The following is a 24,744-nucleotide window of genomic DNA, read 5'->3' as shown; positions in this document are numbered from 1 at the left end:
TGATATTAAACGATCATACCGAATGTTCAGCCTCATCAAACTTCGAAAGTCTCTGGTCAACACCGTCGGCTTTCTGAAATATCGAAGCTTCTGTAATTACGAATATTGCTAATATGGATGGGCTCGATGATGATTTTAAGGGATTCGATGAAGGTTTCAATGGATTCCCTAAAAGACTTCCCGATGATTGTGTGGAATACTCACTTTACATCATTGACTCCAAGTTAAAATCACAAAAGGATTTACTCAGCAAGTTAGAGGATGTGCGGAAAGAGTCTTTGAAACTTCTGAAGGATCTTACTAAAGACTATATATGGCAACGGGATGGCTTTAAGCTGGAAACGAAGAATGAGAAAGGTACGATATCCACAATATATTGGCATGCGTCAAATGATTAACGATGTGACAGGCTCAATGTATCTTAACGGGATTACAAATTATGGAGATTCGGTCGAAGACGAATGGCTTATTGTGTATATACTTAAAGAATTGAGCAGTCGATTTCCCACATTATGGATCAAAGTTGTGGACTCCGATGGCGAGTTTCTACTGATTGAAGCTGCAAATGCTCTACCAAGATGGTTGAATCCTGAAATCGCAGATAACAGGGTGGGTATTCTCGTTCACATAAAGTAAGGAGCAAGTTCTGACACCCAGCAGGTATGGATTCATAATAATGCTCTTCACATTATACCATTGCGTGCAATCACTGATTCCTCAACTAAAACCCCAACTGCCCCAATATCTCGATCACTTACCTTAGAAGAAGCCCGCAAAACCATATCCTCGACCCCAGAAATACTCATACACTCACCCATGATCGAAGAAGAGGCATTTTATCGTTTGCGAAATTATCCGGCCCAAATCACAGCATCCCTTCATCATGCTCGCATCACAGTACCGCGGAAAGTTGCTTACATACTACATCTTCGCCCAACCGCTATAGCCCCGGCAGTCGAAGCGTTTTATCTTCGCGATCCAATTGCACTCAAGCCTCTTCAGTCCCTCTCATCTAAACTTACATTTCCTCCAAAGGATTTAGTCATCGTCTCAACCCGATTTACAAAAGTTCTCTATGCACAACTGAAATCGCAACAATTTTCTGCCCCTATTGCATGGAAGGATGTTTTAACACCGCCAAAGAACGGCGCAGGATTGGATGACTTTACACGACTGGAAATGGGAATGAAGATCACCTCAGGATTCGAAATGCTAGTTACAGATCCGAAAAATGCCGATCATCGATCCGTTAGAGAGATTAATATACTTCTAGAGGATCTCGAGGAAGATGCTTCCAATCTTCCTAACGATGGCGAGATTCTGACGTGGAAGGACAATATGAGAGAAGACGATGAGAAATGGCTCGACATCAATTTCGAGGACTTCGAGAGAGAGCTAGATGGAAAGAACAAGGACAAGAAGTCGGCTGGGATACCTGGAGCTTTTGGACCGGAACCCCCGTCAGGATTTGGTGATGCAAAGACTGAAGCTGATTTAAAGAAAATGGTGGAACGATTCGAAGCTTTCCTAAACGACGATGATGCCGGTCCTGACGGTGCTGAAATGGATGAGATGGATGTCGATGACGACGAAGACGACGAAGACGACGACGATGATGATGAAGACAGCGAGGAGGATAAAGATGTTAGCTTTGATGAAGTGGAATTTGCAAAGATGATGAGAGAGATGATGGGTATGCCAACGGATGACATAGATCAGCCTGCATCTCGATCTAGGCCAGGAAATTCCCGCAGGGTTGAAGAAATCGATAGTGATGATGAGGATGAAGAGGACGATGAGATGGAGGAGATACAAAAAGTGATGAAGAGGATGGAAGCAGAGTTGAACGAAGCTGGAGCGCTCAATTTAGATCCAACCCCAAGCAAGATTGCTACCCTCGCCGGAAAGGGGATGGGCACTAGAAAAGGGAAGCAACGAGCAAAAGTAGATGAGGAGGACGAGGAAGAGGAAGAAAGCGATGAGGAATTGGATATCGATTTTAATCTGGCGAAAAACCTATTAGAGAGTTTCAAGAATCAAGGAGGCATGGCTGGGCCCGGGGGCAATCTACTAGGTATGATGGGTATGAAACTACCTCGCGACGAAGATGACGAAGGGAGAAGTCGTGGAAAGAGACCTGAATAAAGATCGAACAAAAATTATAAGATATTTGACTATTGCTTGGGTATCACTAACTACATCAAAAATTCGCTGGTATGCCTCAATTTTCATCCACCAAATCCTCGATACCAATTTTTTGCCTCTTGGAACTCTCCGCCTCCGGGGCTACAGACGAACTCAGGCTTCGCGCTCTCTTGAGCATATCATTGACTGCAACATCCACTTTTTCCAGTTCTGATAAAGCAGCGGTTAAATTCCTCCGGTTTTCTAACTCGCGTCTACTGCTGTCGTTTTGGGGTCGGTAGTATTCTGTCACTATTCCCAGTACAGCTCTGTAGCAGCGGTAGAGCAACAATCGTACTTCTGCATTTCCTGTGTCCTCGATGAGATCATCTTCGTCACCTGCCTTCCAGCCTTCCATGAATCCTTCACTAGGATTTTCGAAAACATTTGAGAGTAATGGATCTCCGAAGACACCCTGACTCCAGTTTCGCAGCCCTGTCAATTTGAGACTTTCAGTCGGGATGTGCGAACTGCCTTCTTTGATTCCATTCTCGATCATTACGTTCCGCTCGCCCAGATCCAGTAGTACCAATCTAGGAAGTTTGACGGCGTCCATGCGCCAAGATAGACGTTGGTAGTGTGATCGCACTACATCGTATGGAAGTAAGACGGCCATATCTTCTCCATCGCGTAGAATTGATTCAAGTAATGTATTGAAAGCTTCTGACCATGTTGGGGAGCCTGAGCCTAACGGGGCTGAAGGGGGCGATTGTTTGAAGGGATCCGGGAGGACTCGAGCTGCTGTACCAAATGTGCCGTTGGGTGATGTGAGGGAAGCTAAGCTTCGAGTTAGAGATCCGACTTGTTTGTCGATGAGGCGCCGGTTGGGTAGACTGAGGTATACTGAGAGTGCAGAAAGTGTTTTACCGGCTGTCGGTTCGAATATTGTGTATGGTAATGCCATCTCTCGGTTATTGGATGAATGCTTGAGCATTTTCGGTATCACGTCTTCTAGTTTGATGGATGCTAAATCATGTTCTACGTCTTCCATGCCATTGACTTTTTGGCATGATGTATCGAGGAAATGTACGAGGGTTGCTTCAGAGTACTGAAGCGTGGTCTCGTGTCTCAAGAGACGAACTGCTAAACTGGGCGCAAAGGATAGGAGAAGCTTGTTGTCATTCGACATGTTGAGCGTGTATAGTCTGGGTAGTTGGGTAGAGGGTAATTCTTCGACACTTCCTAGTTTCATATCCGGTACCACATGGCTAAGTATCTCCTTAAGACGTCGTACTGGGACCGAGTACATAAGCGACGTCTTGAAGGACTTGCCAGGGACGGCAGTCTTGTACGAAGCCATTATGAGCAGTGAGGTTGTATTCAGATATGAGGGTGAGATGTGGATATGTATGGTTTTGGGATAAAGTGGAGTCAGTGGGTTCGATCAGCCTGAGGATGAGGGTGAGCAAATTGATAGGGATATGATGTGTATGCCGTGTTGCTGTAATCTGGCAGTAGCTGTTCTCGGTTGCTTACTGACTCGGATAATAGCCTTGCCTGGCTTTTACCTTAATATGATATGTATAAGGTTGGCCAGGAATATTTGGCGGCACTCTGATCTCGTCAATTCGCTTATAGTGTGTTTCGATTGGTCCAATTGCAGTGATGAAGTCCGTGGCAACTGGCTCCTTTGAGCTCCACAATACTGGAAATTAGATCTTTGGAAGATCGGCGGTGGAAGGGACGCACAACACCCAAACTATGTGATTAGGTAGAAATATTGTTCTGCATCGAAGTATTGATGTACAGTTGTAAAAGTAATGCTCGTGCTCTTTGGTGTTTGGGTATTGGTTGCCTTGAGGTGGTACTCAACAAAATATTGGTGCCTGCGAAGAGATGCAAGGCAGCCACCTCCTTGAGAACCCTGAAGTGTTCTGCGGGTAAGAGAACGTGAATTGGGTAATTTCCTAATAATGGATAGTTCTTTGAAATGGGTAAGTGGAATAAAACACGAAGTTCTTGGAATCTTATCGGCGACAGGATTGATTGTGGATAACTGTGGATGATTGATAGACTTGAGCTGTATCGGGTATCTGTTTTGTCGTTGTATAGCTAGTACTCTGTAGGTCTATCGACGAAGAAATAGATATAAAGTAATTCTCGAAGCGAAAGATGGATGTCACTTTTCTAACGAGAAACGGAGATTTGGACGAAAAAGGTTTAGACAACCGATTGGAGGTGAGATTAAGGCGTTGTTTTGAACGATTCTGGATTCTGGAATATTGGGGGAGAACTTCTCCGGGACATGGAACTTGTACTAGAAAGGCAATTTTTGAGAATCATTCATGTATGGTGACAAGATAAAATGGAATCTAGAAAATTAGTGGAGTGCGCTTGAGGCGTGTATAGGAGGTCTTTTCTTAGATAGCTCCCGCCATGGAATAACAATCGTGTCTAGTGTTGGAATTTGGAAGCTTGGTTGGCAAGATGTGGAGACTTCAGGTACGGGGTGTTCGATGTAGGTAAAAGTTAGAGAACTAGATCATAATGGGTAACAAGATCTTCAATATCCCGGTCTATGTATTATCATCGATCCAATTACGGGATTGTCGAGAGTCGAGATTAGAGATTATGTTGATGTTGAGAACTTTGGTCCCCGAGACATTGGCATTGATGCAAGAAGATACCGAGGGCTGTAGATGTAGATGTAGATGTAGATGCGGAAGTAAAGATGGTAAATGCAGTTCGGGCATGAACGAAGGAAGAACGGATTAGATGTCGTATTTTTCTTGAGTGGTTGATATTGATTGGTATTTGTGGTTGTAAGTGTAGTGGCTGGAAGTGGAATTTGAATTGATTAAATTGGTGGGGGTATGTTAAGCCTGAGGTAACATCAAAAGGTACATCCACACTATCCATGGTAATCCATCCCTTTCCCTTGGGTTGTGTTATATAGACAAGGGGGGAAGTACGATTTAAATTCTACGATTGGTTGGGAATAAGCGAGCTTTTACATCGGGAAGGTGTAGGTTGTATGGGATTATTTGGTCAGCCATCCCATCCATACATATCTTTTGCCTGTTCATCAGTTCTTGATATCGACTTTGTATCGGTTACGAGTGCGATTGCGAGTTACATCTACTACTGATGCACATACATATACCTACTACACCTATACACTACATACATACCACTGAGTGATGCTGCAAAAGTGTTAAGACGTTTCCAATACGGACTCATGCATTGAACGCATAAATCTGAAATCCCGACAATTCTGAGAGCTGCACTCAACACATGCTGCAGCACAGGAACGAAATGGGGGATCGGCGAAGGAAATTGGAGAAGAAGAAAAAAATCTCTTGAGCATGAAATCCTTCAATGGAGCTGAAGTGGATATGGGTTCCAACACTAGAAACAGATCTTTCCGTGTTGAAATATGGACTTAGGACATATCGTCCTAACACTCCACCTCTAATCATCTGTTCCGACGAGAAGGAAGAATATATTAAACACGTGTGGTACTGGGAAAATGAATGCACGTTGATTTACGAGAGAACTGTAGCCATATGAATCTGGTGACATACCCAGGTACGTACTTTCGAACGGAGTGTGATGCATGCTGAGAAGAAAGAAAGCCACCACCTCGTTGGAGGAGCCCCAGGTATTTTCATCTGATGTTCGAGTATTCATTCTATTCCTATTCCCATCAATATAGCCATCTCAACCTTTCCAGATCACCAATCTACTACCACACCCCAAATCTCAATCTCAAATACTAATAACTAACTCATTTCACCGTTCTCATCCCAAAAAAATTCCTCGGATCAATCAGTTCCACCCTCGTTTAATTTCAGCCGATCAGGTTAGCCGCTCCCATTTCAGTACTGGCCCGAGTGCGAAACCATGTAACCCCGATGGAGCGCCCAGTAGTAGCGAGGTTGCATACACCATGTACGCGTGTTTAGTACAAACACTTCTGAAGTTTTGGGAAAACTTGCAAAATATTTCACACGTGTAGGCATTGCTTGTGTCATTAAAGATGGAAAGGTACAGTTAGTTTCGAGCTATCTGCATATCATCACACAAAGAATTCTAGTTGTAGATAAGGCGCCGTTGTATTTTATGCGGGAGAGAGAACTCAGTTCAGCTGGGCCTTGGTGACATATTAGATAATGCAATATTGTGATCACTATGTACTTTACATCGACTTGTAATATGCATTATGCACATGCAGTATGGAGTGACGCTTGAAGTATGTCGATGATTCGATCAAGATCAAGATCATGGATATTAGTTTTCCAGATGCAAAATTCCCCACAGTCCACGTTTTTTCACTCTTCTAGGCTTCAAGGGTAATATCTAGGTACATTCACATGGATCAAAGTCTTGAGAAGCTGTAAATGTAGCGGTCAAACTTGTGCCTCGAGAAGCCCTAGAAGCCGGATATGCACCATTATCGCCTGCAATGAAAGGGTGGGATTTTAGATACGGGTTTGTTGAGGAACTTGAATGCGACATGACATGAAATGATATGATAAGATTTATGAGTAAGGTAAGCTGATCTAAGCGCCTGTGCAGATCGATTGGTATGAGATATGCGCAAGTATTCCAATGCCCGATTTTGATATATTGCATCCTTCCCGTCACGAGGAACATTTCCACATCTCATCTCTGGAAAATGGTAACTGGCATAGGTGATACAAGGTCATGCTAGTAATCTAAAACAATTAACTGCCGTTTGATTCCTCGGGTAGAGCCCGAGTCTCGTCTGTAATTACGTTTTCGGGCGTAGCTCTTGCTTTGGCATCTGCTAGTCCCCCAGATTTTAAACTCGCTGAAGGTGACTGGAGCTCGTAAAGGTTATAGCGCTTAAGCTTTTCCCAGTCATCTCCAACGACACTCATACCACAGATAGTCTAGCCAATGCAAGTTAGCATGTTGATCTCTGCATTTGTGGGTTTGCATCTGTTACCTGGTAAATCTCGATTATTATCACTTTGTCTGGCTTAGTGAGATTGACTTTATGACTGTCATCCACCAGAGATGCGACCTGTTTAATCACGGCATCCCGCTTTAATGTGCTATGATTGCGTATCGTGGGTCGAATAGCATACTGCAATGCGGTTAATGAATGTTGACCCAAAAGTCAAACAATCTAATCAAACTTCGAGGCTAGAACTTCAATGTCGTGGCAGCACTATACGCAAAATAGGAATACGTACCGAGTATGCAGCAACTTCTTCTGATTTTGCGGTTTGTCCAGCAAGTCGTAAATGAGCACCTAGCACGGCTTGTCCGACTTCTTCGATGCCTTTTTCTGTTGCTTTCCCAATAATTGACATTGGAGTTAGACGATTTACAAACCTCAATTTTCTCACCCCGCCCGATGCTGCATCTTCACACATCCTGTGGACGAGATCGGCTGGGTCTATTGGCGATCGTGTTTTGAAAAACAGCACGCACTGAATATCTAGGTAAATTGCTGAGAAAAGCTTCTCTGCGGGATCTTTATGCGCTGCAACTTCTTTTCGAATGGATGCTTCGATATCATCGACTGATTCGGTAGCGTCTTCGTCTTCCTCATCCCCCTTTTCGTTGCTTGACTTCACGGATATACCGTAGTACTTCTCAGCAGACTAATTGCAATTTAGCATAAACCGGTAGAAGTCTGGGACTAAAACTTGATAACCAACCTCCTCGAGTAGACTCCTCAGCTCCTCTGTCGCCTTTCCTTCTTTGCCCTTCACGCACGTTGCCCAAATCCCTTGGTCACCTGGGTCTATCTTCCCACCACTCTTAGACGCCATTTTGGTTTGCTGATGTGGAGTTTGCCATTTGCCATTTGAACCACCCTGCATAAGAAGTCAGGAATTTTGGAGAGGCAAATGAGGTCAAACTGAAGAATATATCGTCGAGCGCGAGAACCAATTTGAAGGACTACAGCAATCTTGAATCAAAAACTGACAGCCTGCCCAAGCCCTCTTCCACTTAGTTGCAACATCTCATTGATGATGAAAACAGAAAACATGCTCTGGTCTGCATGTCTTGGAGCCATCACGAATTTGAAAATTTCTTTCAAGTAAATCTGATAGAATAGGTCCCTTGGCAGTCAATCTCGCCGAGGGACCACTCTTAATCCGAAGACTTCAATTCGTTTCCTTTCTCGACTGCCGCCAAAACAATCACCAATTCATATCCAATTGCTTCAGTTCCCCCCCCCTTCTGCGTTCGCCCCAAACATAAACCCACCATGAATTTAGAAAGAAAAAAGGAAAGCACATACCTTAGCTCTCTTCCCCCCTCTATTATCCCCATCTCTCGCATCTCTTCCGCCGCCCCCAGATCTTTCTTTCCTCTTATTATTTGACTCCGCCATATGCTCAACTCGCGTCTACCAAACTGTACTCTCAGACTCAGTCTTGATTCCAATCCCACCTTACCTCTGTGATTTGTTAGAAGATGTGAATTGGTTGTGGTTTTTAAAACTTGTCCGGCATTGAAGATCACGCCGCCCAAACAAAATGAAAAATATCGCTTAGTCAGACAGTCTAAAATACCCCACTTCGCCGCATTGGGGTAAGCAATAATTTGTGAATTGGTGGGAAATTTGAAGATGGAAGAGCAAGATTTCCATTCCAATATCGAAGTTGAAAGTTTCAAATATTCTGTAGTCAATCACATTCCATGATATTCTTTTGATTTCAATCCAGTATACCAAACCTCTAAGTCAATTCCAAGGTTACCTTGATGTATTCATTCGACGGAATCACAGCAATCAAAGCATTACAATTCCTTGTTCTGACGGATACAGCAGAGAAGAATTTCATTATTTCATTATTTTCATTATCCTAACCTGATACCTGATCCATACGCCTCCAATGCGCCAATAATTTTGATTTCGAAGCTCGAAATATTCTTTACTCCTTTGCGTTGTTCTTAGCACTCGCCTCAGCCGTCAAGACCAACGCTCTTGGAGCATCCTCCTTTGGAATATACAATTCCACAAACTGCAGACAGTCCGCAGAGTTGAACTCTTTATTCGTGAAAAGCTCATTGACTTGGTCTTTGGTCTTAATCTGGTGAAGCTTGTATTTGCCTTCTTTGGCACCAAATGCTGGGACCAGATCTTTGTTGTTCCAGGTCACAATATCGTTGTATCCTGCTTCCATGCCGTGAATGAATCTCTCAATGGTGTAGCCATCATTGCAGATCACAAAACTTCATTGATTATTAGCCATAAAATCTGTTGAAAGGGGAAGCAACGTAACTTACATGATAGGTTTCAATCCAAGGCGGATCATTGTACTTACTTCTTGAGCCGTGAGCTGGAAACTACCATCACCAACAAACAAAATGGTTCTCCTGTCATTTCCAGCATCTCTGGCGGCCAGTGCAGCACCTTGACAAGCACCAACGGAGTACCCAATACTGCCCCACAACACCTGGCTGAGAGCTGTAACTCCCTTTGGAAATTTAGTCTCCCAAATACCGAAATTGGCTGTTCCAGTCTCGGTAATGACAATATCATTCTCCTTCAAGAACTCGCCAGCCCTGGGCCAAAACCATGCTTGAGTGATGGTATCTGAGCTATCTTCGTTTGCGGTAACCTTGTTTTCCATCTTGGGCCCTGGAACGGCGGAAAGCTTTTGAAGGTCGATTTTCTTGATAATCTTCTGCAAAACCCCGCGCATATGAACGCCTGGGTATTCGGAATAACGAACGACAATTGTTGTGCTGTGGAAGTCGATTGTGTTAAGTTGAGAAGTCTTATAGGAGAATCCGGCGGTGTTGAAGTCACTCTTGATGGCTCCAATCGTCAAAATGAGGTCCGAAGACTCGACTCGTTCTTTAACATCTGGCTGACTACCACTTCCCGCGTAGACACCTCCATAGTTTTCGTAGGTCTCGTCGACGGCACCCTTGCCCATTGGAGTGACAAAGACAGGCAAGCCAGTCTTTTCTATCAATCCGTGCACCTCTGGGATGACTCTGTGTCTAATAGCGCATGCATCAACAAGGATGATAGGGCTTTTGGCGGCCTCAAGATACTTGAGAACTACATCAACGACGTAATCCTCTTTGTCCGGGTTGTTTGAGGGTAGAGACAAGTCAATAGGTGTCTTCAAGCGTTCTCCTTCTACCTTCTTCTGAACCATATCTGTTGGCAGTGTAATGTAGACCGGCTGGCTATGGATCCAGCATTGCTGCAGCGTATGGTCGATTAAGGCAGCCGCTTCGTTAGGATCATTAATCTTGGCCATTGCGCAAGAGATCTCCTTTGACATATCTGCGAAAACATTAAAGTTTCCGTTTCCGAGTGTATGATGCAAAAGCATGCCATCCTTTTGCGAAATTGTTGAAGGGGTGCCGACTATGTGGACAATAGGGACTCGTTCGGAGTATGCACCAGCCATGGCATTGATCGCTGAGAGCTCTCCCACGCCAAAGGTAGTCATGATTGCTGAAATTCCTTTCACACGAGCATAGCCATCGGCAGCATATCCTTTATAAAGTTAACGTTAGATATGAAACATTGGCTGATAGAGGAAAACTAACCTGCATTCAACTCGTTGCAATTGCCAACCCATTTCAATCCAAGCTTAGGAATGTAGTCAAGAGCAACCAAATTGTAATCTCCTGGCAAGCCATGAATAGAATCGATTCCAATTTGCTTCAATCTCGTGAATAGATACTCAGCAATATCCACTGGGGATTTGAGAGATTCAGTCCTGAGATCCACCATGGTGAGTGATAATGGCGGGGTTGTTAGAAGTAGTACTTGTGAGATGTATGGAGGTTTAAATGTTTAACTTGTTCTCGTTGAATGGTGGATGAAGAATAATTAAATAGATGAGAAAGCAATGGGATTCAGAAATTAAATACGAAACCGGAAAGAAACTCCTTAGTCTTTATAATAGTTTGTCTCTGGCTTTGGACAGCCGTTTCTGCCGTCGATACCGATATCACCCATCATCCATCAAATCACCCCACCAAAAATGACGTTTTGCTTGGGTGAGCTCTTTCGAGACTGGAAGCTACAACGGCAAAGCATGATTTTAACTCCCCGGGCCATCATGGGCTTATTAAGTAAGCCACACATTTATTTCATCCATACAGATCTACTCATAGAACAATGAGATCCGTATCTTGAATGTTGGTTGTCAACGACTGGATGATTCCGATGTCAATGGAATAAGGTTGTTGAAAAGTGGTCTGATGGAAGATACGAGTATCAAGGTAAAGAAGTTAAGAAATTCAATTTGTCGGTTTATATAGAAAGAGGTTTGGTATGACAGAGTATGATCACCCAGGTGGTATGTGAGGAACAAATGATACGACGTATTGACTGCATGAGAGTGGAAACTCAATTACGATGTACAGGAGAAAAGTGGATAGATAGCTCGAGGCTCGAGATGGTCATCATGGACTAGATGGTATACTTCATACTAAAGATTTTAGTGTGCTGTTAATGGCATCAACTGCATCCTGCTATTTCATACCTTGATTTGGAAACCGATCGTTCCATGAGGATTTCGCAAGTTCCGCCGTCGGTTAGTTCGCCGTCTCTATCTCTCCATGCTTGATATTGTAGATTATCAATGGATCGGGAGCTTGTAAACGTTTTAATGTAACATCAAATATAAATAATGATTGTCTAATTTGATATCGAATATTAAAGAATAGATTTTCATGGTGTCCTGGGTTTTCGTCTTGCTGCATGCAGACTGTCTACTCTGTGTATAAATTACCCAGTTGCTATTTCGTACCGGTAACATCATGCTGTTGAAGAACGGAAATGCGAATGGGATAGATAACCGTAATCCGGCAACATTTTGAAGTTTGTAGTTTGTCGTTTGCTTAATAATGATCAGTGTACGAAGTATGAACGAACTCCTTTAACCAGGTCCTCGTAAGTTGATGTGCGAATAGGAAGTAAGCTGCACCTTCTGTGCCTTTTTTGGTCCCACACACATTTTCGTTGGTGAATAGGAGGTAGAGTCGGAAACGACCTTACAGCTCACCTATGGATAGTTATACTATTTGATGGAAACCCATGCATACTTAATTTTGATCAATTGATTGACGCTCCGCTGGCCCTCCGGGAGCCACTGCCGTGGAGGCAGGCTATCCGAATGGGAAATAGTACATCGTACCCAACCTTGGAATGTGTAAGAAAGGCTGAGAAGGGACATCGCTTCCCAATGGAATCTTAGGTGTTACTCATATCTTTTGTTGATACTCTCGAGTATATGAGTACTGGGTAGATCAGATGCCGTACGTGCTGGTAGGTATGTCTAGATATATGGGGTGACTTGTTCAATATACCCTACCCACCTCGATGCCTCTCACAATACAAAGGTGCCCTGCTCTGTTGCCCTGTTGCCCCGTTGCCCTGCAATTTTGAAACATAGGGAAAACCAAGATGTTGGCTGAAGCAAATCAATTTTTGCTGATAATGATAAAAAAACATAAGCGGGGGTGACTGGAATGATTGTCCGGTACTTAATCCTTCCTTCTTTCTATTCCCTACGAGCAGACTAGGGAGTTCGAAATCTTTAGCCTTGTTTACAAAATTCCCCCCATGTTATGTTATGCCATGCCATGCCATGCCATGTACAATACTACTACCTAGTAGGTAAAGAGAGATATTGATAATATGCCTTTGCTCCTAAAAACCCTTGAAAAATAATTATTCAACCTATCTACACAAATTATTTACTTGAAATTTAATCTTTTCTTTTTGGCTTCAATTTGATCTACTTCTACCCTTTCTTTCATAAGATTACACATACACAGTATAAGAAATCTAGTCCTCGGATTTGCGACAATCTCTCAGCGCCTATACCCGTCATACCTTGGTTGGTTATCTTTGCGAGATTTCTACATTCCAAACAAAGGCCAGCATTGCGATTTTCCAATATTCTTTGGACTCGCCCAAATTGATCTAAATATGCGCAGGCGACCATGAACCAGCGCCCCCAAAGCTCTTCCACAAGATCAAATACAAGCTTTTTAGACTCAAGTCGTGCTGTGCAGGCCTCACCTCGAAACAAACCTTCGAATAACGAGCTTACAATCCCTGAAAGTAATTTACTTCTCAACAACGTTCCAACTTACGCAGTGAGTAGCTCTGCAAGTCTACTTATTCCTACCGCCTACGGAACAGGTTCATCATATCCTACAATTGTTGCATCGAGCTCCCATCGCGACCCAGAGCTCATTCTGCGGCGACCAACCCGCAACCCCCTTCTCAATATTCGCCTGCTACCCATTCTCGACATTCTACGCGATCTGGCTCGGAAATTTCAATGTCGTATCAGCCAGGAAGATATCAGTCGGCCGGCGACCAAAGGCAATATGGACTCCCTCCACCACCTCCCATGTCCCCGCCATCTCAACCGCATATGAACCAGCTGAACTTGAACAATATACCTCCACCACCGCCTCGAAACAACATACCTCCACCTCCACCTATAGTTTCGAATAATTGGCAGCAGCCACAGCAAACTTGGCTGGTTAACAATAATAGACCATTCCCTGGGCCACCGGCTAATCCTCCAAACACAAGTCAATACCACGCCTACAATCCTGGCCAGCACCATCAACCTGCGCCGTTATCGATAGGTCAGTCTCAATCGAATAGTGAGCAGATGTCAGCAACATATATACCGCGCGGGGAATCATTTGGACCTGGTGTTGGGATACCTGGCTTGGGATGGAGCAGTCAAGAGAACTATAGGGATAGTGCGGACTTTTCTGCTATATCGGACAGCTCAAGAGGAACACCATTAGATGACAGTAATTATTACAAGGATCGATCATATCCGTCTCAGACACCTCAACGGTTCAATAACATTCATCTCCCAGAGTATGATTCCCCAGGCCCCCCTACAGCAACTATAACGAATCCACAATTGTCTTCGGCCACCAATAGAGGCTTGACAGCAACGTCAAACAATTCACATCAACATGCGTCCGGCAATAATTCGAACACGCCAATCTCACCGAACGATGCGGGTTCTCAATGGTCCATGAATCGCGTTTTGTTGTGGCTGGCTAATAATCACTTTTCTAATGATTGGCAGGAAACTTTTAGAGCGTTGAATATATATGGCTCCGTATTCCTCGAACTTGGCAGTGTTCATGGTGGTAGAGGTAACTTTGGGATGATGCACCAGCAAGTATATCCACGGCTAGCAAAAGAGTGCTCCAGTAGTGGAACTGGCTGGGATCAAGCTAGGGAGCGCGAAGAAGGGAAAAGAATGCGACGTCTGATTAAGGCTATTGTGACTGGGAAAAGTCTAGAAAGTACCAAGTCGTCACAAATTCGGCGGCAGTCATCCGCTGCTAACCTTATCACAAGGCCCAGTACAGAGAGCAGTCTAGATAGTTTTTCTCATCATGGCCGTGGAAACGGAGCTTCCATATCTACGCCAAACACAGCCAACGACGATGATAATAGTCCTGGAAAACAAATGTCGACAAGTTCTGGGCAAGTTGTTGGAACGAGAAGGCATTCAGGAAGAAGTACTACTATGCCTATTTTGAGCAACATTAATACCGCAGAAGAAAGCGATTTTAATAATATCCGAAATTCTCATCGAAGTGTTTTGAAAAATATTGATAGTGATGGCGCCCGGCGTCATAGTCCAAGCGCCAGTAATGAAGTCAACGAAGGAAGTTTCAAGCCGCAACCTCTGCGCCTGGATGGGAGTCCGAAGAGCGGTAGTCCTGCTGGGACATTCGCAACGCTTCACACACCGGTAGGGCAAAATCTATCAGCTTCGCCTCGTAGTGCTGTATTTGGCCACCGATCAAGCAATAGCACCGACTCCATATCTTCTAGCCAGGCAATTTACGGATCTGGAGTGCCACCAGGTGCTAGCCAAGCACTTAGAGGTGGAATGGGAGGGGCTGTAGGCGAAGTCGGCCTCGTAAGAAACCAAGAAACTCGAAGACATGGTGTTGATGTATCACGTCCTTCTCCCTTGGATGGCGAGCGTTCCGCAAGCTCGGAACAACCCACATCCGCAAAAGAATCGAGAGGGTTTCTCAGTCACTTTAAAGGGAAAAAGCGACGAGGAAAAGAAGACGGCCTAGCCCCATCGCCCGACGACCAGAATCTTGATTCCCCTACTAGCCCATCTCTTGGCTTTAAAGCTGCACCTTTCTTGGGCAATGGCAGGATTAGCAACTCTAGCGAAACTTCATTGGACCGACCTTTGTCCACATTCTCCGCGTCAGAATATGATAAATTCGCGCATGGAAAGGGATATCGCGGCGTGCGAGCTACAGGGAGGAGCTTTGTCTTGGCTACTACCGACGGGTGGAATTTTCGTCTGTGTGATGTCACTGAAATCGATAATGCGCAAGATCTCAAGGCTACGATATGTTCTAATTTAGGCGTTCTTGACTCAGAATTTACACATTTTTATCTTACGGAGCTAGGTAAGATGGAGCACGAAGAAGCATTGGATGATAATAAACTTCTGTTTTGCAAAAGGCACAAAGCCGATCAGTCTGGTAACCTCAAATTCTTCGTTAGAGGAGCAACAAACTCTGCACTAATCACTGCCTGCCTCGCAATCCGCAGGTCACGGCATGAACTTTACTACGAAACTGAGTGGACTTTCTCCTATTTTACCCCCAACTGCGCCTCTCGATGAAGAGGCTTATGCCCTTCTAAATGGAAGCAGAAGACGATCCAGCTCATCACCACCTACATCACGCCAAAATACGATCAAGGGGGATACTGCACCTCAGAAAGACAAGCCTGCACCTACAACTGAAACACCAGATGCACTCCGTGAGCGCCTAATGGCGTACAGAGCATCGCATTTAGGAGAGAGAGAAATACCAGAAGCAGATAGACAAGCGTTCATAGCAATGGCATCAGCAGAACATAAAGCTGAGATGGACCGAAGACAAAAAGAATATCTGGCAAAAAAGAAAGCAAACAAAGGTACACCAACCTCCGCGGATGGTGCTTTGGGTATTGTTGGTCGCAATGTTGATTTCGATCAACCGAGACTCTCGCCTTTTGAAGATAAGAAGCCGGATAATCTCTTCCCTCAAAGAAAAGCTCCGCCAATCCCTGGAGAGTCAGCTACTTTGATCCAAGCCAACTCCTTGAGCAAAAAGTCTGGTAACCAAGCTCGTCTATCATATGAAAGCGTCGAAAGCGAAGGCAAACGTTCATCTAAAGACGACTCGAGTGAAAGTTCTAGCACTAAACGGAAGCCAGTCCCCGCCTCACCTGTCCATCCAGGAGGTATTGGCGCTGCCCTGTTCGTTATGGGTAAAGGCTTTTCATCAATAGGGCATCCAACAAGTACCGTGTAACCGGCCAAAAATCGCCTCCAATCAATACGTCTGAGAATTATGGCAAAAAATGCCATGTCGACAGGGATCATGGAAACACTGGATCTGGCAGAAGCAGTCCCAAATCGAGTGGGACTCCAGGTAGCGTTACTTGGGGCAGAGGTGATACATCATTCATCATTCCCGATTATGCTGGTGAAGAAGAAAGCTTATCGGCGAGCATCGCTACGTCTTTGAAAGATTCCAGCAACGCTGCGATAGCCAGAATGAAGGAGAAGAATACGAAGAGGTCCTTCCCCCCCTGCCATTAGTCCGAATAGTGCTCATATGTCGGAGCTTACCACGCCTGGAAATCGGAAATCTTACGGTCCAAACCTTGATTTCACCGAAGCAAGCGTGGTGTTCGATGAACCTCCCCAGCAAGTAGAGCAAGAAGATTCAGACTCGGATTCAGATTCTGGTCTATTTAGTATACCAATACAAAAGACGCAGAAAGCTAAGGAGGGAGTTAGTGGAGATGACTCTTCTGGCATTTCCAAGCGGCCAAGTTTGACTGTCAAAACCTCAAGGGCCAAAAAGGGCCTTTCCGTGTCTTGGGGCTCACCTCAACAGGACAGCTCATCCTCATCCAGCCTTCCAAAATTCCCTGATTTTGACAATCAGCGTAGAGATGAAAACGAGCGGACCATTGAAGAAACCGAAGAAGAGAAACAAGCAAAAGTACTCCGGAGACGATCTTTTGCTCGAACCGATACCTGGGCTCCCAGACCTCCTGAAGAGAACATTCTCCTCAATCTAGAAGACTTCTTTCCCAATCTCAATGTAGATGAACCAGTGATGGACGAAGGTGTTGGTGGGTCCCCGCCAGTTTCTCCTATTGCAGAACAAGATACAGTGGATTCAGCTACAACTACGACTCCTTCAATGTCTTCTCTATCAGTTGCCGGATCTTCTATGCTTTCTACGCCTAGAACGAGCATGTATGGTGACGGAGACACGCTCGGATCAGACGAATCGACCCTAAAAGCACTCGAAAGACCGGGCTCTATGCAGAGTGTTGCGCAGCGCAACATTCGTCGCTCTGGCGGCTTGGGCCGAATGAAGTCGATTCGTGAAGTGGCTAGAGGAGCCCACGAAGCAAACAAGCGTTACACTTCGGCAACTGTTGCTCCACAGAAGGGCGACAAGACTTCAAGCATGATCCAGCGTCGTAAAAGTACTAAGATGTTTGGTGCTAATATTGTTCAAATTAAACCTCAGCGTGGTAGCCTACTGATCCCTCAGATCCCACAAGACACAATACCCAAACGACAAGCCACCTTCAGGTGGTTTAAAGGTCAACTAATTGGAAAGGGTACTTACGGGCGTGTTTACCTGGGTATGAATGCTACAACTGGAGAGTTTTTGGCTGTGAAACAGGTTGAAGTCAACTCCAAAGCGGCTGGAAATGACAAGGAAAAAATTCGTGAGATGGTAGCAGCACTAGACCAAGAGATTGATACCATGCAGCATCTTGATCATGCGAATATTGTGCAATATCTTGGTTGTGAAAGAGGCGAGATGTCTATCAGTATCTTTTTGGAATATATTTCTGGTGGTAGTGTAGGAGGTTGTCTTCGAAAGCACGGCAGATTTGAAGAGACGGTCGTCAGTTCGCTAACTCGTCAAACTCTCGATGGGTTAGCATATCTTCATCGAGAAGGTATTCTTCATCGTGATCTCAAAGCCGATAACATCTTACTCGATGTTGATGGAACGTGCAAGATTTCTGATTTTGGTATCTCGAAGAAATCGGACAACATCTATGGCAACGATGCATCCAATAATATGCAGGGATCCGTGTTTTGGATGGCCCCTGAAGTCGTTCGGTCACAAGGTGAGGGATATTCGGCGAAGGTGGACATTTGGTCACTTGGCTGCGTTGTCCTAGAAATGTTGGGTGGCAAACGACCTTGGGCCAAAGAGGAAACTGTAGGCGCTATTTACAAACTGGGAAGTTTGAGTGAGGCACCGCCGATTCCAGACGATGTTGCCCAAGCCATTAGCCCTGGAGCTTTAGGTTTCATGATGGACTGTTGGACTATGTATGTTTTTTTCATCTGTAGCATTTTAAGCTTTTACTAACACCATGACGCAGTATTCCAAGCGAACGACCAACAGCCGAAACTCTCCTTACTCAGCATCCTTTCTGTGAATTGGATACTCACTACAACTTTCTGGACACAGAACTTTATGCTAAGATTCGCGGCACATATTAATTGGACACACGGCTTTTCCGCGACACCTGACCTTTCACAAACTACCTCTCAAAATATATATCACCTTCAGGATTTCAGTTAACATTAATTAGACTGAAGTCTAGATCTATTCTATGCTTCCTCAGCCTCTATATTTGCATGATTTGGTACTATTTACAAAGCAAGCGGTAAGATTTTGCGGGTGCCACACTGGCTGTTGGAAATAATGCTGTATTTGATACCATCTCCTTTGTTTGTATTGTTTATTTTTTCGGTCCCCTGGTGCGTATGCGAGGGATGTACGCGAGATTCTTGGATAAATGAATCGGTCTATTTACGGTCTGTATGATTGGCGAGCATTTGCACACTATGGAAACAAGTAACATGATGCGAAGAGGGTCCTGTATGTATAGTACGATTCTAGTGAAATGATGAGGTTTACATGATATTCTCAGAGGCGTTATGTTGAAGCAAACGGCATATGTTTGGATATGTTGAATGTTGCAAAACGGTGAATAATCTAATGAGAAACATCAGATGCAATCGAACTCCTTTACAGGAGCTTCCATCCCTGGAAGCTTGCAGAGTCATCACGTAATTCATCACTAAATTTGCGCCTATGCGTCAGTGATTAGAAACAGCGATTCACCATCCTATCTCCCCCTCTTCTTTGGACTTTCCCTCTCCACAAGCCCTTCAAATAGCCCGTCCCTCTCCCTGGTAAGATCCCTCAACTCCATTCTCAAGCTCTCCAGTTCTAGTCTCGCCAAATCGATATCTTGTGGTAAACCATGGAATGCTTTAACCTGCATTTCCAAATCCTTCACTGTCGCTAACCACTCTTTGAATTTCTCTTCTTCGGCTTTGATAGTTTCTACTGTTATCTTAGACGTAGAAGAATTAGGCGAGGAGGACAGGGCGGCTGTGCGCTCGCGGATTTCTGGAAGTTTGCTGGTGAGAATTTTAATTTTGCGTTGGAGGTCGAGAGTTTGCTTTGGTAGGTCGGTTGGGGCTTGGTAGGAGGGCGATTGGAGGGAAGCGATGAGTGTAGTTAGATTGGTCAGTTCCGTGGTGAGGGAACGTTGGAGAGTAGCCACGCGTGAGGTGGCTTGAGAAAGTGTGTAGGATGTAGTTTGCAGAGAGAGTAGTTTGCGGCCGATAATTTCAGTGGACGGAGTGGATAAATTGAGGGTTGTGGATAAAGATGAGAGACTCTCGAGAGCAGTTTGGCCCTCAGGAGTAAGGGAATCTTCGAGGGTGTGCAAGAGCTCTGTATTTGGGTCATTATCGAGGGAGGTTTGGATGGCGGTGAGAGCATTCTCTCGAGATCGAGCCAGGAGTTCTTGTTCTTCGTCTGCGGTCTCATTAAGTGAGGCGAGAGAGAGGAGGGCTTTGAGTGTAGAGGCATTTCGTTCGAAGGCTGGAATGGGTTGATTGGCGAATTTAATCAAAAGCCAGCTATCTATATATGACCAATCTTTAGCAGCTGCAAGTTGTTGACGAGCAACTGTAGGTGAGAATATCGTTGCGGGCGAAAGGTGAGACATATTGGATGTAAGTCGATTTGCAGATCCAGGAATCGAAATATGAACCCCAGTGGGGGAGGTATTATCAGTAGGAGAATTTAACTTTGGAGCTATTGGAAACAGTATAATATTTGTTGTAGATTCGAACGAGTGAGACTTTACGATCTTAGAGATAATTATCCCAGAGAATTTGGAGGAGAATTTGAGCGAACAAAGTCCTGGGGCGTTGTGATAAATGCAGTTGTGAGATGAAGATATATTTTTGTAGAAAGTGTTCATGAACGATGCCAACAAGGTGAACAAGGCTGATGATACGCTAAGCAAGGATTTGACGGAGATATTACCTAATCGAGATTAGACTGTAAACAATTGAACATCAAATAATGAACTTAATGCAGACGCCTCATCGGCCCCAATTAAGCAGGCCTCAAAGACCTCCCGAATTGAGTCGAAAAGGCCACCTAATTCTGCCGATATCATCGAATATCTTCCACGTGTAATTAATTTGTTCATATTGTTCAACTGTTATCGCCTTTTCTTAAAGACCAGCGCTCAATCCTTTTTTTCCCTCATTCTTCTTCACTCTTTATCCCATGCTTTAAACCCTCTACATTTAGATTCGTCATAGACGTAAATACATACACTCACAATGATTGTGAAAGTAAAGTTGTCGGTCCTTGCCTTTGCCGCAACTCTCTTATCCACAAACTCATTGGTTTCGGCACTTTCTGCGAATGATATTCCCTCTGATACTCCCATTTCTTCTTTATTGGCATCTGCCAACGCGCATCTAGCAAAGGGCGAAACGAATGATGCCTTAACTTATTACGACATTGCTATCGCCCGCGATCCATCGAACTATCTCAGTCATTTTCGTCGCGGAGCTGCCTACCTTTCCCTTGGTCGAATGGCTCAGGCTGCCCAAGACTTCGATAAAGTATTAACAATCAAACCAGGCCATGAACCGGCATTATCACAAAGGGCGAAGATCAGAGCAAAGAACGGAGATTGGGAAAACGCCAAACAAGATTACCTCTCCCTCGGCGCATCTCATGGAGCAGAAGAAGAACTCGCGAATCTAGTAGAGGCCCAAGGCGCAGCTAGTTTGGCAGTGGATGCAGAGAAAAATCAGAATTGGGAAGAATGTGTAACACAAGCCGGAGCTGCAATAATGGTTGCCTCCAAGGTAGTATCACTTCGCAAAACTAGAGCTCATTGTCGATTCGAACGCGGTGAAGTTCAAGAAGGAATGAGTGATCTCAAACACGTTCTTCAAATGCAACCAGGACTTACGGATCCCCATCTCCGGATTTCTACAATCAACTTTTACAGCTTGGGGGAAATGGAGCAGGGTATGGACCAATTGAGGAAGTGCTTGCATTCAGATCCAGATTCGAAGAGTTGTAAAAAACTATACAGAAGAGAGAAGACTATCGATAAAGCCTTAGCCCAGGTTCGGAAATATTTTGAAAAGCATCAATTTGCGAGCGGAGTGAAACTTCTTGTTCCATCCGGGGACGAAGTTGGGTTGGCTCAAGAGATAAAGGATGATGTCAAGGAACACCGAGAGGCTGGCTTAATCCCTGAGCATGCGCCAAATCACCTGCTCACTCAAGTTGTCGAAATGGTTTGCCAGGCTTATCACGAGGTATTTTCAAAGCTCTGGAGTCATTTTCTCTTTAACTAACGTGATATAGACCAAAAATACTAAGAAGGCCACTGCTTACTGTGACGAAGCTCTTTCACTCAACGAAAACTCCCTTTATGGACTCCTTCATAAAGCCCAGAAACATATGGAAGCAGAGAACTACGAAGCTGCTATATCCACCCTCAACACTGCAAAGGAAAACCATCCTGAAGCGCAGCAGATTGGAGGACTCTTACAAAAAGCCCAAGTAGAATTAAAGCGAAGCAAGACAAAAGATTACTACAAAGTTCTAGGGGTTCCTAAGGATGCGGACGAGCTTCAGATCAAATCCGCATACAGAAAATCAGTCAGAATAAATCATCCAGATAAGGCCCATAAACAAGGAATTAGTAAGGAAGAGGCTGAAAAGAAGATGGCAGCGATTAATGAAGCATACGAAGTACTGAGTGATCCTGAATTGAAGGCTCGCTTCGACCAAGGAGATGATCCAAATGACCACGAGCAACAAAGAGGACATCCATTCCAACAGGGTAGCCCATTTGGTGGCGGTGGATTCCCTTTCCAACATGGCGGTGGACATCATGGTGGTGGGCAACAATTTAATTTCAAGTTCGGGCAAGGGGGATTCAATTTCGGTTGAGAAGATATCTTCGATTCTGATCCAGGCGTTGGTTAGGCTTTGCAAGTTGACGGTGATTCAACCATTTAGTATACTCTGTAAAATGTACACATCATGGCTTCAAGAAGCTTGTGCGATGACATTCAAGAAGATAGAAGAGAAAAGAGAAAAGAGAAAAATCATTCACAAATCCTTAATGAAAGATTCAGTTTCTGTGATTGCATTGTACTTGAGATTGTGAATGTGATGGCAATGTTAAACAAATCTTGTGAATTAATCAATCACGAAGCCTCGTCATCAGCCTTGTCAAATTTTGGGCGCTACTGTATAAATCCCGACGGCATAATGGCACTGACCTTGAATGCGGATCAATACAAACTTCAAACTTATCAAACTTACCACTTCCTTTCTACGAACAGTGCAACAGTGTTCAGTGTTCAGTGTCTGTCTGTGTTGATCGCGACAAACTGGGACTCGATTTACAAGTTGTCTTAATTGTACGGCCCATTCTATTCCTCGATTATAATTATATTTTTGCACATACAAACTTCGGGATGCTCTTACGATAGCATAAATACCCTTTCTCTGTAAACTCTCCTTCTAGTTGGACAAACCAATATGGACGGATTCGAGGTTGCATACACTTTAGATAATGAACAACAATTCTGGGATGGTATGTACACATATATGGCTCCCTTGGGTTCTGTGTTACTTGGGGTACTTACTAAAGATTGCCTTTAGAGATCGATGACATCGTTTCTTCGAAATGTGCGTCGCATCAATTAATTGATAATGCGCTGCGATCCTACTTGAAATTTACAACCAACTTCAAAGACGAATATCTGCAATCAGAGTTTGAAGTTGCAAAATGTTTGCACAAATTGATGCAGAGCGAGCTATTCGCAGCGAATAAGGACTATGTGAGGACCCAGATCGTCTATAGCCTCATGCAGGAGGACGTACCTGCTACGCTACATGTGATAGCGAGCTTTCTACTATTCGATGGGCGCAATAATGAGACAACTTTCGAAATGATGAATAAGGAGGGATGTTTCCCAAGGTTATTGGAGTTGGTCAAGAAAGGGAATAGGGAAGATCCAACTTTACATAGACTACTACTGGAAACTTTGTATGAGATGTCAAGGATGCAAAGGCTTAGTTTCGAGGACTTGGGTCAGGTAGATGACGAGTTCATCATATGTCTCTTTGAGATAATTGAAGAGCTATCGGATGATGTTAATGATCCTTACCATTATCCTGTCATTCGAGTTTTAGTAAGTCTCTCCCGCAGGTTTAAATCTAACACCCCAATTGCTAACACCTTCTCTAGTTAGTTTTGAATGAACAGTATATGGTTGCTTCCACATCAACATCGGATCCTTCACATACTCTAACGAATCGAGTTGTTAAAATTCTCAGCCACAAAGGGTCATCGTATATGACCTTTGGAGAGAATATCATTCTTCTACTAAACCGCGAGACTGAAACCTCTCTACAACTCCTAATCCTCAAGCTTTTATATTTGTTGTTCACTACAAAAGCCACCTACGAATACTTTTACACTAATGATCTTCGCGTCCTACTGGATGTCATAATTCGTAACCTTCTCGATCTCCCTAATGAGTTTGTCTCCCTCCGTCACACATATCTTCGAGTCCTTTACCCATTACTTGCACATACACAATTACAGCAACCACCACATTACAAGAAACACGAAGTAGTGAAAGTTTTAAGCATACTCGGTGGATCGGGTAATGCACATTGGGAACCAGCAGACGAAACCACCATACGACTCGTCGAGCGAGTAGCCAAAGTTCCCTGGCTCCGGGATGACGACATCAGCGAAGGAGAAGTAGCGCGGAAACTCCTCGGTATAAGCCTCTCGCCTTCACATACCGGTAGCTCGATAAGCGTTTCGGATGTAGCTGCCGTTACAGAAAAACCTGGTGTTCAAACACCTAGTCGCAAAGCAGAAAGTGAAAACGCTGCACATGATCACGATACGCCTGTGATGGCGCCCTCTGATGAAATTCCAAAGAAAAAACGCGCGCTGCCACCGCTTCCACCGGCTGTTAGAGCAATTACTGCTCAAAAGAAAGTGCCACCGATGACGCCACCGAGGAGGAGAACGAAACTTAAGGCTATGACCACGCAGCCACCTGAGGCGGCGGGGGTGGAGTGATGGAACGTGGAACTATGTGTATTGTTGGCGAATTTGGAGTTATCGTGGGGGCATTGGTATTAGGAAGGGAAGGGAAGGTCTTTGTT

General features: G+C 44.4%; 9 protein-coding genes across 9 annotated transcripts; 5 read left to right on the top strand and 4 right to left on the bottom strand.

The window, feature by feature from the left end:
- Positions 1-113: 113 nt before the first annotated feature.
- EAF02_008386 (uncharacterized protein) lies at positions 114-4,941 on the top strand (the record flags this gene model as incomplete). Its single annotated transcript, XM_038904434.1, has 4 exons — positions 114-357; positions 410-609; positions 661-3,612; positions 3,676-4,941. The coding sequence occupies 3 exons, from the start codon at positions 114-116 to the stop codon at positions 2,143-2,145; spliced, it is 1,929 nt and encodes a 642-aa protein (XP_038755491.1). The 3' UTR covers positions 2,146-3,612; positions 3,676-4,941.
- Positions 2,222-3,484, bottom strand: EAF02_008387 (uncharacterized protein; the record flags this gene model as incomplete). The annotated part of the gene is made up of 1 exon (XM_038904435.1): positions 2,222-3,484. One exon carries the CDS (start codon positions 3,482-3,484, stop codon positions 2,222-2,224), a length of 1,263 nt encoding a protein of 420 aa, XP_038755492.1.
- Positions 4,942-6,851: 1,910 nt separating the features above from the next.
- Positions 6,852-8,500, bottom strand: EAF02_008385 (uncharacterized protein; the record flags this gene model as incomplete). The annotated part of the gene is made up of 5 exons (XM_038904433.1): positions 6,852-7,040; positions 7,097-7,237; positions 7,347-7,760; positions 7,818-7,976; positions 8,408-8,500. The coding sequence occupies 5 exons, from the start codon at positions 8,498-8,500 to the stop codon at positions 6,852-6,854; spliced, it is 996 nt and encodes a 331-aa protein (XP_038755490.1).
- Positions 8,501-8,930: 430 nt separating this feature from the next.
- On the bottom strand, positions 8,931-11,022 carry EAF02_008384 (uncharacterized protein). The gene is made up of 3 exons (XM_038904432.1): positions 10,681-11,022; positions 9,397-10,627; positions 8,931-9,342 (listed from the first exon to the last, which is right to left on the bottom strand). The coding sequence occupies exons 1-3, from the start codon at positions 10,865-10,867 to the stop codon at positions 9,042-9,044; spliced, it is 1,719 nt and encodes a 572-aa protein (XP_038755489.1). The 5' UTR covers positions 10,868-11,022; the 3' UTR covers positions 8,931-9,041.
- A 2,067-nt stretch (positions 11,023-13,089) lies between these two features.
- EAF02_008383 (uncharacterized protein) lies at positions 13,090-16,757 on the top strand (the record flags this gene model as incomplete). The annotated part of the gene is made up of 4 exons (XM_038904431.1): positions 13,090-13,245; positions 13,323-15,648; positions 15,719-16,412; positions 16,532-16,757. 4 exons carry the CDS (start codon positions 13,090-13,092, stop codon positions 16,755-16,757), a joined length of 3,402 nt encoding a protein of 1,133 aa, XP_038755488.1.
- A 16-nt stretch (positions 16,758-16,773) lies between these two features.
- On the top strand, positions 16,774-18,704 carry EAF02_008382 (uncharacterized protein; the record flags this gene model as incomplete). Its single annotated transcript, XM_038904430.1, has 2 exons — positions 16,774-18,530; positions 18,584-18,704. 2 exons carry the CDS (start codon positions 16,774-16,776, stop codon positions 18,702-18,704), a joined length of 1,878 nt encoding a protein of 625 aa, XP_038755487.1.
- Positions 18,705-19,336: 632 nt separating this feature from the next.
- Positions 19,337-20,230, bottom strand: EAF02_008381 (uncharacterized protein; the record flags this gene model as incomplete). Its single annotated transcript, XM_038904429.1, has 1 exon — positions 19,337-20,230. The coding sequence occupies one exon, from the start codon at positions 20,228-20,230 to the stop codon at positions 19,337-19,339; it is 894 nt and encodes a 297-aa protein (XP_038755486.1).
- Positions 20,231-20,858: 628 nt separating this feature from the next.
- EAF02_008380 (uncharacterized protein) lies at positions 20,859-22,497 on the top strand (the record flags this gene model as incomplete). The annotated part of the gene is made up of 2 exons (XM_038904428.1): positions 20,859-21,857; positions 21,907-22,497. 2 exons carry the CDS (start codon positions 20,859-20,861, stop codon positions 22,495-22,497), a joined length of 1,590 nt encoding a protein of 529 aa, XP_038755485.1.
- A 597-nt stretch (positions 22,498-23,094) lies between these two features.
- Positions 23,095-24,658, top strand: EAF02_008379 (uncharacterized protein; the record flags this gene model as incomplete). The annotated part of the gene is made up of 3 exons (XM_038904427.1): positions 23,095-23,149; positions 23,218-23,750; positions 23,807-24,658. 3 exons carry the CDS (start codon positions 23,095-23,097, stop codon positions 24,656-24,658), a joined length of 1,440 nt encoding a protein of 479 aa, XP_038755484.1.
- Between the last annotated feature and the right edge of the window lie 86 nt (positions 24,659-24,744).

This window comes from Botrytis sinoallii (genome assembly GCF_014898435.1).
Source record: "Botrytis sinoallii strain Bc 23 chromosome Unknown BSIN_016, whole genome shotgun sequence".
Taxonomy (NCBI): Eukaryota; Fungi; Ascomycota; class Leotiomycetes; order Helotiales; family Sclerotiniaceae; genus Botrytis; species Botrytis sinoallii.
Note: the sequence above shows the minus strand (reverse complement) of the source record. Positions and strands in the feature narration are given on the sequence as shown.